Source organism: Pan paniscus, chromosome 18 (genome assembly GCF_029289425.2).
Source record: "Pan paniscus chromosome 18, NHGRI_mPanPan1-v2.0_pri, whole genome shotgun sequence".
NCBI lineage: Eukaryota > Metazoa > Chordata > Mammalia > Primates > Hominidae > Pan > Pan paniscus.
The window spans coordinates 50000896-50013648 of record NC_073267.2 but is presented as its reverse complement, the minus strand read 5'-3'; the positions used below and the strand labels follow the sequence as shown (position 1 = coordinate 50013648).

The following is a 12753-nucleotide window of genomic DNA, read 5'->3' as shown; positions in this document are numbered from 1 at the left end:
AATGATATAGGCTGTAACTTTTAACCAGGAAATAAGAAGGGTAATCTTACCAAGAATACTATTTCCTGTTAACGACTGTGTCTGGAAGTCCTTTATATCATACACTTTCTCATCAATCACAGTCCAGAAGCCTCCATCTTTATTATGGTTCTCCAAATCAGCTTTGTGTATAAGTGTCACTTCCTCATTATTTCTACAGTTCTGACCTGTAAAAAATGACTCTGTGTATACAGAAACCAGAATCAGTCCATCGATCAATCAACAGGTAAAATGAAAAGAACAAACTGTGTGAAAGAACTACAAGCAGAAATAAACAAATCCACAATCACAATGGGAGAAATACATACCTAGCTCTGAAACTAATACCACACATACAAATTCTATTAAATATAGAATGCTTTAAAAAAAATCTAGGCAGCATGAATATCAAATCAGGCCATGCCAGGCCATAGAGCAAATCTCAACAGATTTCAAAGAAATAAAGTTACACAGCATGTGTGCTGACTACAATGCAGTTAAATTGGAAATAGGTTTTCAAAAGTTCATTCAAAATAAAATAAAAATGACTGTATATACAGAAAATGAAAATATTCATCCACATATTTGAAAATTACAAAATACACTTATAAGTAACCCAAAATTCTAAGAAAAAATGACTATGAAAATTAGAAAATGAGTTCAATTAATAATCAAAATACTGCAGATCAAAATTGGTGACATACAACTAAATGCATGCTTGAGGGCATTTACGCCTTTAAATGTGTATATTAGGGGGAAAAAGCTAAAAAAGAAAAGAAACACCAAATCAATAGAAGTCTATTAATTCATAAAAATACTCAAAAAAAGAAAACCTGAGTGGTGGTCACCTATGCAAGTGCTAGGATACCAACTCAATATTATGAAAAATAGTTAAAGGGAGGTGGCAGTTCAAGAAGTCAAGCTTAGATTATGTCCTTCCTGTACAAATTGTACCTCCTGCTAACCAGACAGCAGAGGGCAAGGTCGGTAGGGGATTTTATAGAGGACACGCAACACATGAATTCCCTGGTCTAGCTTCACAGAACTAAAGCGGGGAGCCACTGAGCATTACAGGCCTCCTGAGCCAACAGAAAGCATGCAGCATGACTCCAGACATAACACCACCCCAACGAGACTGAATTCAAATCCAACCAAACCTCTAGATCTAACCAGCAGATTAATGTAACTAACAGAAGAACATGTTGGTCTAGAATAAGAGAATGCAATCAACCAAGTTCAGAAAATGTGAAGTTCTCCAAAATAACCAACTTGCTTCTTTGAAAAAGAAAATGGTATGATCAGAGACAGGGAGAGGAGGGCCTGGAGCCATGTTGTTTGGGGAAAGAGACTAGAAGCATATGTCAACCAATGCCAATACACAGAACATATTCAGGTCCTAATTCAAAATTACCACCTAAAAAAGGCATTTTTGAGATAGTCCAGGAAAATGTAACATGGACTACATGTTAGATTAAGGAATCACTGTTAATCTTATAGACAGGATAATGATATTGTAGGGTTTTTCTTAAATCCTTATCATTAAGAGGTAAAATGCCTTAAAATGTTTTAAAGACAGAGTTATGCTTTAAAATAATCCAATTGGCCGGGCACAGTGGCTCATGCCTGTAATCCCAGCACTTTTGGAGGCCGAGGCAGGCAGATCACGAAGTCAGGAGATCGAGACCATCCTGGCTAACATGGTGAAACCCCATCTCCTACCACGCCGTATTACCGCATTTAACAGGTATGATGAAGCAACTGAACAGGCTATTTTTCCATTTCCATTGCATTTCAACAGAGCCCATTAAAAAGCAGTATAAATGGCCCTTAAATACTAATATATTTTAAAATGCTCAAACTATATCAGGGTCACCATTTTGTGCTTTAGCAGGCAAAATCCCAAAAGCCCACACACAAGGCTGGGAGACCAGCATCCCTATTGGTGGTGAGAGAAATCAAGATGTACAGGAGCGATCTGGTGACAACCAGCCCACACTAGGTGCATCCCCACCTCTGCATGTGCACAGGCACACACGTGTGCACACATGGAGGACACATGTTCCAGGTCAGGCCTTGCAGCACTATTTGTGTTTTTTGTTATTGTTGTTGTTGTTTTTTGAGACAGTTTCACTCTTGTTGCCCAGGCTAAGGTGCAGTGGCGCAATCTCGGCTCACTGCAACCTCTGCCTCCCAAGTTCAAGCGATTCTCCTGCCTCAGCCTCCCGAGTAGCTGGGATTACAGGCATGTGCCACCATGCTCCACTAACTTTTGTATTTTTTAGTAGAGACGGGGTTTCTCCGAGTTGGCCAGGCTGATCTCAAACTCCAAACCTCAGGTGATCCACCTACCCTGACCTCCCAAAGTGCTGGGATTACAGGCATGAGCCACCACAACCGACCCTCAGCACTATTTGTAGAGCAACACTGTGGCAATAAGCCCAAGTGTCCACCAGTAAGAGACTCACTGAAGAAAGATACATAAAAGACATATCTACACACTGAAGACTAAGCTGCTTTATAAAAACAAAGAGCGACACTCTGATAAAGTACTCCAGTATATATGGTTAGTAAAAAAAAAAACAAGCAACACAACTAATGCAACATGCTACCACTAGCATACTCATTCCAGAGAACAAGGAGGTTACAGAGGAGACTGAAAAGCCAGAGAGAGCAGGTAGGAAAATGGGTGGAAGGGGTGGGCAGGGGAAGCGACAGTGTGTCTCTGCCTAGGTTTGATTTTTGAACCATGTGACTGTATTCCTTTTTTTTTTTTTAACGACTGTAAAACAAAATAAATACTCTTCATACTAGAAATAAAATGTTAGAAAAATCTGGATTCAAAACTAGGATTACTGTTATACACTGGCAAAGTTCACTAACATTCCCAAAGGCAGTTTTCTCATTGACATAATGAGATACAACAGCGTGCATGAGGTCCTCAGTGGGCCTGCACCCTACAGGTGCTCCACACATGCAAATCACTACTATTACCATTACTATTACATAACAGATATAATATATAATTATACTGTCACTACTATAACCAGCATTACATACTAAGACAGCCCACGTTCAGAGTATAAAGAAGGCTGTGGAACCCTCTGTAGAAGGTGGGAGGGCCTGGGGCTGTGGATAAAGGGGAGCTCTCTGGGGCTGTGCCACCTGAACCTGGAACCTGGGCCCCCAGGTTGGGTCCCCAGGCCTGTGTGCCTCAGCTTGCTCATCATTCACTCTCAGCACGGATAACTCCTTCAACTGCAAACACGTTTAAAAACCACAGGCCAGCTCCCCCTACCAATACCAGAAAAAGCAAGTCTCCACACGGGCCCAGGATGAGAACCTGCAAGTGGTACTAGCTACAAAACCCATGGAGAACACGGTTCTTGCACACACACCTTATGAGACGTCGGACAGCTACACGGCGGAGGCATCTACAGGGTGTAGCCAGATGGTCTAAATGGGCCATGACAACAACCGCCATTTGTTGCAGATCAATGGCAAGCTCGTTGTCTTGTGGAGGGTGAGGTACCTCAGGAAACTCTCACTGGGGCTCAGAGGGCCAGACAAAAGCTAGAAAGGAAAGGTAAACAAACATTCAGAAATGGTGGGAAAAATTAAAGTAATACAGTTAGCCTTTACCCACTCTTTATATTTTGGTATTGACTCATTTGACCCATCAAATGACAATGTCGATGATACAGTTATACTATACATCTATATATTTATGTAGCATACAAACTGTACAAATGTCTAAATGTGCTGTACACGTGTACACAACATTGACTGTGCATGTATACATTTATGACACCACAGGTAAGTTGAATCCACACAGATTACTAACATGACCAAACCACCCTACAGGCCTAGGACCCCTGGAGAAAGGCAGAACCACCTCTGTGGGAACCCAGAACAGCATCTCAAGCTGGCCTTGAAATCTAAAACCAAAACCTTTATTTTAATTTAAACATTGCCCACTCTGGAGAACACCTACTTTCATTTGCAAATTAAATCATAGTTCTAATTCTTCTAAAGGCAGAAGAGCCCTATTATCATTAATTTAAAGACTAACAAATAATAGAAAAATTAAACCAAAGCATGATATTGAAATGCCTAAGACTTTCCCAAAAAGATGCAAAATTCAACTTGTACTTGACCTGTAAAGACCAGCAGTCCTGCAGGTTTACGCCCAGGGCCCCACATGCCTGCTCCTCCCCCAGCTCCTGTCCACACCTGTTAAGGGGGGAGCTGGTACTAAACAGAGTGACAGCTCAGATGACATGCCCTGCACAGAGCCCAGTACATAGGAAGGGCCAACAAAGAAAGCCACTATTTTCGTTGTTCTTTTCTAGTATTGATTTAAAAGTGCGTGTTTCAAGCTTGGTTCTGTGCTGACAAGGAAGTCGGTACTCACTGATCCAAGTCTTCTCCACAAACAAGTGGCCTCCCACACCTGTCTCATCTGACTCGCTGCTGTTACCACCAAACACACACACGCCAGAGAAAAACACTGCCATGGACACACACACTGGTCTTGCGTAAAAAATAACTAGACTTGAGTACCACCTAAACACAAAGTTCCATCATGACACTCACGTGCATGTCGCCCTCGGAGGGGGGCGTATCCTTACTGCAAATGATGCTCTGGAACCTTTGCAGCAAGGGCAAAAGCAAGGTGCTGGTGCCCTGGGCAGAACGCTCATTGTCAGTTTCCTGTGCCCTGCTGTCCCACAGCTGAAGCAACAACAGGATGGCAGACAACATTTGGCTAAAGGAGAAAACACATTTATTCCTAGTAAAAACAGATTAACTTTTTTTTTCATGGTTGATCAAAAATAAAAGCAAACAGCTAGATAGAGGTGAAGCAATACTTGGGATATGAAAGGAAATGAAAGTTAAAGCCATGGTAATTAAATCACTGAATTGACACTAAGATTTTAGCACAAGTCATCGCCTTCTGCTGATAGGAAAGACCAGTTAAGAAGCTCAAAGAGCACATTCACATGGAAGTTCTAGGATCTTAAATTCATGGAATAAAAATAATTAAATGAGGAAAACTGAAAGAAAAAAAAAAGAACAGTTTTCAGGCTAGAAAACTGAGCATAAAAAAGGAAGTGAAGAAAAGGTAAAGAGAGAGCGAGCTCTGGGACATGGTGCTCTGGTTACAGAGCACCACATCTGCTGCAGTCAAACACGATTCAGTGAAATGCACACAATGCAACAGGTATTTGGATACAGAGGCGCTTCCCCAAAGCGTTCCCAGTCTGCACAAGCCCTCACCTCAGCGTTCCTCTCTGCACAGCCAGCTCCAGCAGGATGGCCAGGGCCAAGTGCTGGTCCTGCAGGGGCATGCTTCTAGCCTTTTGGTGCCTGGCGTTCCGTGAACATCCCTGAAATGAAAACAGTGGATGCAGGAACACAGCGACCTCCAGAAAGACAGTATGCTTACAATCACACTAACATGTTTACTACATGCTCCCTCCCAAGGAAGGATATATTCTTAATATTTAGAACCAAGTTTCTGAGACTTGCTACTCAAATTTTTCAGAGATTTTTAAAGTATACAATTAACTTACAGAAATGTATTTTATTTAAAGTATTCATTCAGATACTGTATTACAGTAGATGACATACTCCAAGTGTGTGAAGCATAAAATATCTCATTATCCAAAACATGAGTAGAAGAATATCTAGCTACCTTTTCCAGTTTCAATGACGTGTAAGCCTATACCAGTATCAACCTTCTCCTACAGAATTAGAGAACCAATTTCTAAAACCACCTGAGGATCTGGAGGCAAAATGTCTATACTAATTTCTATCTCTGATCAAAGATTACCTGGTTGCTTACTCCCATACCCAGCTCTCCAGAATTGACTTGGCCCTATATACAGGTGCAGGAGTTTCATCTTTTTTCTCTTTGTCATCCAGATCTTCTTTCTTTGTTCCACTTGGTTTGACGCTATCATCTGCAGAATTAAAATTTTTTTAATCTGTAACCGCTTTTCAGAATGCCATACCATTAGTCAGTCTCTGCAAATGTCCCTCCCCGAAAAGTTACAACACACATCATTAACTGAATGTTTGACAACTCAAAAATAAAATATATCAATCATACCTGTAACAGATCCAGTATAATTTTCATAAACAAACAATATATCGGCCGGGAGTGGTGGCTTATGCCTGTAATCCCAGCACTCTAAGAGGCCAAGGCCGGTGGATCACGAGGTCAGAAGATGGAGACCATCTTGGCTGACACAGTGAAACCCCGTCTCTACTGAAAATACAAAAAATTGGCCAGGTATGATGGTGGACACCTATAGTTCCAGGTACTTGGGACGCTGAGGCAGGACAATGGCGTGAACCCGGGAGGCGGAGCTTGCAGTAAGCCGAGATGGCACCACTGCACTCTAGCCTGGGCAACAGAGCAAGACTCCATCTGAAAAAAAGAAAAGAAAAGAAAAGAAACCAATATATCAAATTATTTAAAGCATATCTTCCAATATGATATTTCATTAACTTCCTAGTAGATTTCACAACTGAGAAACGTAGTATTTGATATTTACCTACTTCAATTTCACACGAATTGCTTCCATCCATTGAGTCCCAATGCTTGCGTACCCATGGGAAAAGGGAGGGTGTAGAAAAGGAGTATGATTCAAAAATCTTTTAACTCTTTCCAAGGCCCTACTCCACTGCCAACTGGCAAGCACTGCTATGCAGGGGTGCTGTCACTGATAGCATAATTCAAGAGCACTGGGACACAAAGGAAAAGCTGGGAAAAATGACTTTAGGCCACTGACAATGTAACGTTTCAGTCAAAAACAACTGTCATAAAACTCCTGACATAGTAAGCAAAGAGAAGAGAGAACTAACCTTAACCTTGAAGTGTAAACACGTTCCATCACAGAAGGCTATGACTAAACGTCTAAACAACATAATTAGAAAAATGTATCTCAATCGGTGAAAGACATGATATCCCATCCAGATTATAAATAATGAGTATCTAAAAATCCCTAAGGAAACAGTTCCTCTGTTTACAACACTTCTGACGCCAAATGTATGGACTTTTGCACCAAGCAATTCTCCAGTTCTTTGCGACACCCAGCTATGTGTCCCACAATGCAATTCAATTCTGAAACTAACTACCTAGAATTAGCACAGACCCCACAGGTTAATAACAGGAGAGAAAAGGTACAATGCTGAAAAAAAAATCTAAAGAACTAATAGCTGAAAACTTCCTAGGTTCAGCAAATGACATAAACCTAGGCAGATTGAAGAATCTGTGCAAAGCCCAAACAAGATAAATCCAAAGGAAGCCATGATGAGGCACATCATAATCAACTGCTAAACACTAAGGACAAAACCTTTTGGAAAGTGCCACAGAAAGTAGATACAGAAGAATGTCTTGTGTGGCCTGAAATTAAGACTAAATATTATGTGCTGCCTTGATGTCAGTAAAATCAAGAAGGCCTCAAATAGCCTAACCACAAGGTCTCCTCCAAGCTCTGCTCCCACGGATAAGATCCCAGAGCCAAACAACCCTCCTTATCGCGGAGACCCGACCCCAGCCTGCTCATCCCTGCCGGTCCAGAGTTATTCCAACAAGCCAATCACATCTTCCCATGGAAGCAAGGTCATTTCACCCTCTTCTTACTACAAAATGTGCCTCCCACAGCCCCTCGTGGTTCACTCTGTTCCCAAGTGCAGCCCCCGTGTGACATGCGGTGTCCCCCACCCCCAGGGCTGTGAGCATGCGTGACTAATAAACTGCTATTTCATCTGTCCAGTGTTGGTGTCTTATGTTCAGCCATCCCATATCCCTAAGGCAGGAATATTCTAGGATTATAAACAGAACTTTAATCAACCTCTCCTTGGTTATTTTACTGGTTCCATGATACAGCTTTTTCTGTGCAAAAGATCTGAACAGAAACTTCACAAAGGATACAAGAGTGGCAAAGAAGAACATGATATTCAGCATTGTTAGCCATTATGGAAATGCAAATTTAAACCACAATGAGATCCCACTAGACGTGTTAGAATGGCTCAACTAAAAAACACTGATAACACCAAGTGCTAACAAAGACACAGAGCAACAGAAACGTGACAGATTGCCAGCAGGAATGCAAACTAAAACAGCCACTTCGGAAAACAGTTCAGCACATGACCCAATTTTCACACTACTAGGTCTTTATCCTAGGGAAATGGAAACTATATTCACACAAAATCTGTACAGAAATGCTCACAGCAAGATTACAATTGTGAAAGAAAAACAGAAAAAACCACAAGGTCCTACAATAGCAGAATGGATAAACACAATGTGGTACATCCAAATGATGAAACACCATTCATCAATAAAAAGAACTATTAATACACAGAACAACAATAAATCTCAAACATATAACTAGGAGTAAATGAAGATGGTTTCAAAACGTTACTTAAAATATGGTTCCACTTACATGACATTCTCAAAAAGAATACCCTACACTGATGGAGAACAGATCAGTGGTTGCCAGGGTATGAGGCCAGGGGATATGTGATAAAAAGCAGCACCTTAAGGGAGCTTTTGGGGTGATGAAACTTCTCCATCCTGATGATGGCGGGGGTTAAATGAATCTAAGGGGTCAAAATTTACTGAACTAGATACCACAATAAAATAAATTTCATATAAGTTTTTTAATAAAAAAAAGTTGGCTGGGTGTGGTGGCTCACACCTATAATCCCAGCACTTTGGGAGGCCGAGGCGAGCAGATCACAAGGTCAGGATTTCGAGACCAGCCTGGCCAACATGGTGAAACCCCGTCTCTACTAAAAATGCAAAAATTAGCCAGGTGTGGTGGCATGCACCTGTAATCCCAGCTACTTGGGAGCCTGAGGCAGGAGAATTGCTTAAACCTGGAAGGCGGAGGTTGCAGTGAGCCAAGATCGCCACTGCACTCCAGCCTGGACCGCCAAGTAAAACGTCATCTCAAAAACAAAAAACAAACAAACAAACAAACAAAAACAAAGAAAATATCTAGGTCCAGGTAGGACAGCTGGAATACAGTCTGGTGGAATCATGTCAGAGCAGGGAGCTGGGTCTGGAAGGCTGGAGCAGGGCGTGGCCCCACTCTAGGAAGGAACTAGGAAATGCATCCTGGGTGAAGCAAGAGCAGAGTCCCGTTCTGCAACAGATGAGCCTTTATCCTGATCTGAGAAACTATATGCAAATTTTTTTTTTTTTTTTTTTTTTTTTTTTTTTTTTTTTTTGAGACGGAGTCTCGCTCTGTCGCCCGGGTGGGAGTGCAGTGGCGCGATCTCGGCTCACTGCAAGCTCCGCCTCCCGGGTTCACGCCATTCTCCTGCCTCAGCCTCCCGAGTAGCTGGGACTACAGGCGCCCGCTACCATGCCCGGCTAATTTTTTGTGTTTTTAGTAGAGACGGGGTTTCACCGTGTTAGCCAGGATGGTCTCGATCTCCTGACCTCGTGATCCGCCCGCCTCGGCCTCCCAAAGTGCTGGGATTACAGGCGTGAGCCACCGCGCCCGGCCCTAACCACAATTTTTAAAAGAACAAAGGACAAAAATATTCATAAATGTGGGCCGGGTGCGGAGGCTCACGCCTATAATCCTAACATTTTGGGAGGCCATGGCAGGTGGATCACGAGGTCATGAGTTCAAGACCAGCCTGGCCAATATGGCGAAACTCCATCTCTACTAAAAATACAAAAATTAGCTGGGCGTGGTGGAGGGTACATGTAATTCTAGCTACTCAGGAGGCTAAGGCAGAGAACCGCTTGAACCCGGGAGGCGGAGGTTGCAGTGAGCCAAGATCATGCCACTGCACTCCAGCCTGAGCAACAGAGCAAGGCTCCCTCTCGAGAGGAAAAAGAAGCAAACAACAAATTCATCAAATGTAATAAATAAAACATATACTTTGGATTTTTCCATGTTCTTAGCTTTTCTTAGAGCATCTTTTAGAATTATTGTTTCACAAAAAAACACTTTGGGAAATGTTTTAATTTATTAACAAATACTAGGGCTAGGAAGAGAGCTTAAAACTTTTTAAAATATACAGAATGAATTACAGATACGTGAAAGAAAAAAAAAAAAAAGGTTGCTGACTCCTGTCGTGGAAGGCCCTATCATATGGACATTCTTAGCCTCAGCATCCGGAGGTCCAGAAAGGGACAATTTCGAGTCAGAGAGAATTCTATATATACCATTTATTTGGAACCTTCAGCCCTTAAGATTCCAACATCATGACCTCAGTTTCAACACAATTGTCCTTAGGCCTTGTATTGCATACAAATACAAAACAAACACCTCGACTGAACTAACTCTTGTCTCTCCAAAAACACAAACACAAGACCTCATAAAATGAGTGAGTTTCTATTGGCCATAATTACTGCAACTTACTTCTCCAATTTTCCCCTGCACAGTTAACTAAACAGCTCAAAAACTATCAGTAACAAATAACAGTCACCATCATATGGTTAGGAGTGTGGCAGATTTCTTAACCAGTAATAAAAAATAGGAAAAAAATTTTGCCTATTCATAGATCTCAAGTTTCGTGCACTTGCAAGAAACTAATTAAAAGGCAGCCGTGCACGATCTACAAAAACAGCCATAAAGACTGCTACATTTTAAGTTACAGGAAACAAACCTGCTCCTCTACTATAGCAAGAAACAACTGACTTCCCCTTACATACCCTAAAAAAGAAAAGACTTACACGAGAAATTTAAACATGGAAGCAGAAATGCACCAAGAAAGAGACATGTCAAACCCCACCTGTATATCTGTTTTCAACCATTTGGAGTCAAGGCGAGCCCGGGCAGCCAAACACAAATATTCAGAGGGCATCTTTTCTCCAGCTTCCTCCCAGTTCTCAGGCCTGCAAGTAAACATACATGTTGAAGACCTAACGCTTTTTAATATTTTACAAAGACACTCCCGAAAAGTTTAATGCAGAAAAAAAAGAACAGAAAGATGGGAGAGAAGAGGTCGGGGAGGGGAGTGAAGAGGAAAGAGAGATAGAGGGAAGAGATGGAGGGAGAGGGAGGTGGGGAAGGGAAAGCCTCCTTCCTAGATAGGCAGGGTATGCCGGGTTTCTGCACCACGCTGGCGAGACCTTGAGAATGGACTGTCACAGGAGGCCAAATCACAATGTCATACCCCTGCCCTCAAATCCAAAAGGTACACACACACATGACAGGGAGCCCATCATTTTTTGTTTTGTTTTGAGATGGAGTCTCCCTCTGTCGCCCAGGCTGGAGTGCAGTGGCGGGATCTCAGTTCACTGCAAGCTCCGCCTCCCGGGTTCATGCCATTCTCCTGCCTCAGCCTCCCGAGTAGCCTGGAGTACCGGCGCCCGCCACCAGCCCGACTAATTTTTTTTTTTTTTTTTTTTTTTGTATTTTCAGTAGAGACGGGGTTTCACCATGTTAGCCAGGATGATCTCCATCTCCTGACTTCGTGATCCGCCCGCCTCGGCCTCCCAAAGTGCTGGGATTACAGGCTTGAACCACCGCGCCCTGCCAGGAAGCCCATCGTTTGAACCACAAATGACAGCAGCGTGAATCTGCCGCTTTACCCAACAGCAGGGCGCCTGCGTGAAACAAATTACTCAAAAGGCTCACCTGCAGAAAAACCCACAGCCACCACCACTTAGAGATAGAGAGAGGCAGGAGGCTGCGCCGCGGGCGGTCCGTGCAGCAACCCCCCCCTCCCCCGCCCCCCCACCCCTTGTGCCGCCCGCCAACCCCGCACCGCCTCCGACGCCGGCCGCCCCGGTGCCCCAGGCCAGGACCTGAGGCGCAGGGCCCGGCCTCCTCGCCCCGCAGGCGTGCGAACACAGCCTCCCAGCAGCCGCTGACTCAGGCGGCGCCCGCGATCCCGACGCCTCTCGCTACCCGAGGGGCGTGCCCGCGCGGGACTGCCGCCCCCTCCACCGACTCCCGCTTACCGCCAATCGCAAGGCGGCTCCGCGGGCGCAGCCAATGGGGAAGAGGAGCCCTTCTCTGCTCCTCCCGACTCTCCCGCTTCCTGCAATCCTGTAAATCTTCCTACTTGGAGCTCACCGACTGCAGCCAGGGCCAACCGCCAGCGCCGGAAGGCGGGATTTCCGCGGCACGCCGGACGCCCGCACTCCCACGGGAGTCAGTTTCTCACCAGCTGAATTATTTGAACTTAGCACCACTAAAAGTGGAGCAATCAGGTACGGAGTGCCTCCAGAGCTGATGTAGTAGAAATCACTGACGCCATTTTTTTTTTTTTTTTTTTTTTTTGAGACAGTCTCATTGCGTCGCGGAGGCTGGACTGCAGTGGCATGATATCGGCTCACTGCAACCTCCACCTCCCGGGTTTAGGTGCCTCAGCTTTCCGAGTAGCTGGGATTACAGGCATCTGCCACCCACCCGGCTAATTTTTGTATTTTCAGTAGGAACGGAGTTTCATCACAAACTGCTGACCTCTGGTGATCCGCCCGCCTCAGCCTACCAAAGTTCTGGGATTACAGGTGTGAGCCGCGGTGCCCGGCCTATTTCAAATATTTTAAATATTAAAAAGTAGAACCTGGCCAGGTGTGGCTCACACCTGTAGTCCCAGCACTTTAGGAGGCTGAAGTGGGAGGATCGTTTGAGCCCAGGAGTTCAAGACCAGCCTGGACAACATAACAATACCCTGTCTGTTCAAAAAATAAAATTAGCCAGGTGAGGTGGCACGTGCCTGTGGTCCCAGCTACTCGGGAGGCTGAGGCAGGAG

The 12753-nt window shown here is 44.0% G+C and overlaps 1 protein-coding gene across 1 annotated transcript; it reads right to left on the bottom strand.

Annotated features, from left to right (window-relative positions):
* Nucleotides 1–3419: 3419 nt before the first annotated feature.
* On the bottom strand, nucleotides 3420–5869 carry LOC117978606 (E3 ubiquitin-protein ligase HERC2-like). Its single transcript, XM_055099469.2, has 4 exons — nucleotides 5852–5869; nucleotides 5296–5405; nucleotides 4612–4783; nucleotides 3420–3588 (listed from the first exon to the last, which is right to left on the bottom strand). Exons 1-4 carry the CDS (start codon nucleotides 5867–5869, stop codon nucleotides 3472–3474), a joined length of 417 nt encoding a protein of 138 aa, XP_054955444.1. The 3' UTR covers nucleotides 3420–3471.
* Nucleotides 5870–12753: the final 6884 nt, after the last annotated feature.

Coding starts and splice junctions, on each gene's coding strand:
- LOC117978606 (XM_055099469.2), bottom strand. Junction 4,784..5,295: donor GTGCAGAGAGGAACGCTGAG/GTGAGGGCTTGT, acceptor TTTCTCCTTTAG/CCAAATGTTGTCTGCCATCC. Junction 3,589..4,611: donor CCTCCGAGGGCGACATGCAC/GTGAGTGTCATG, acceptor TTTCCTTTCTAG/CTTTTGTCTGGCCCTCTGAG.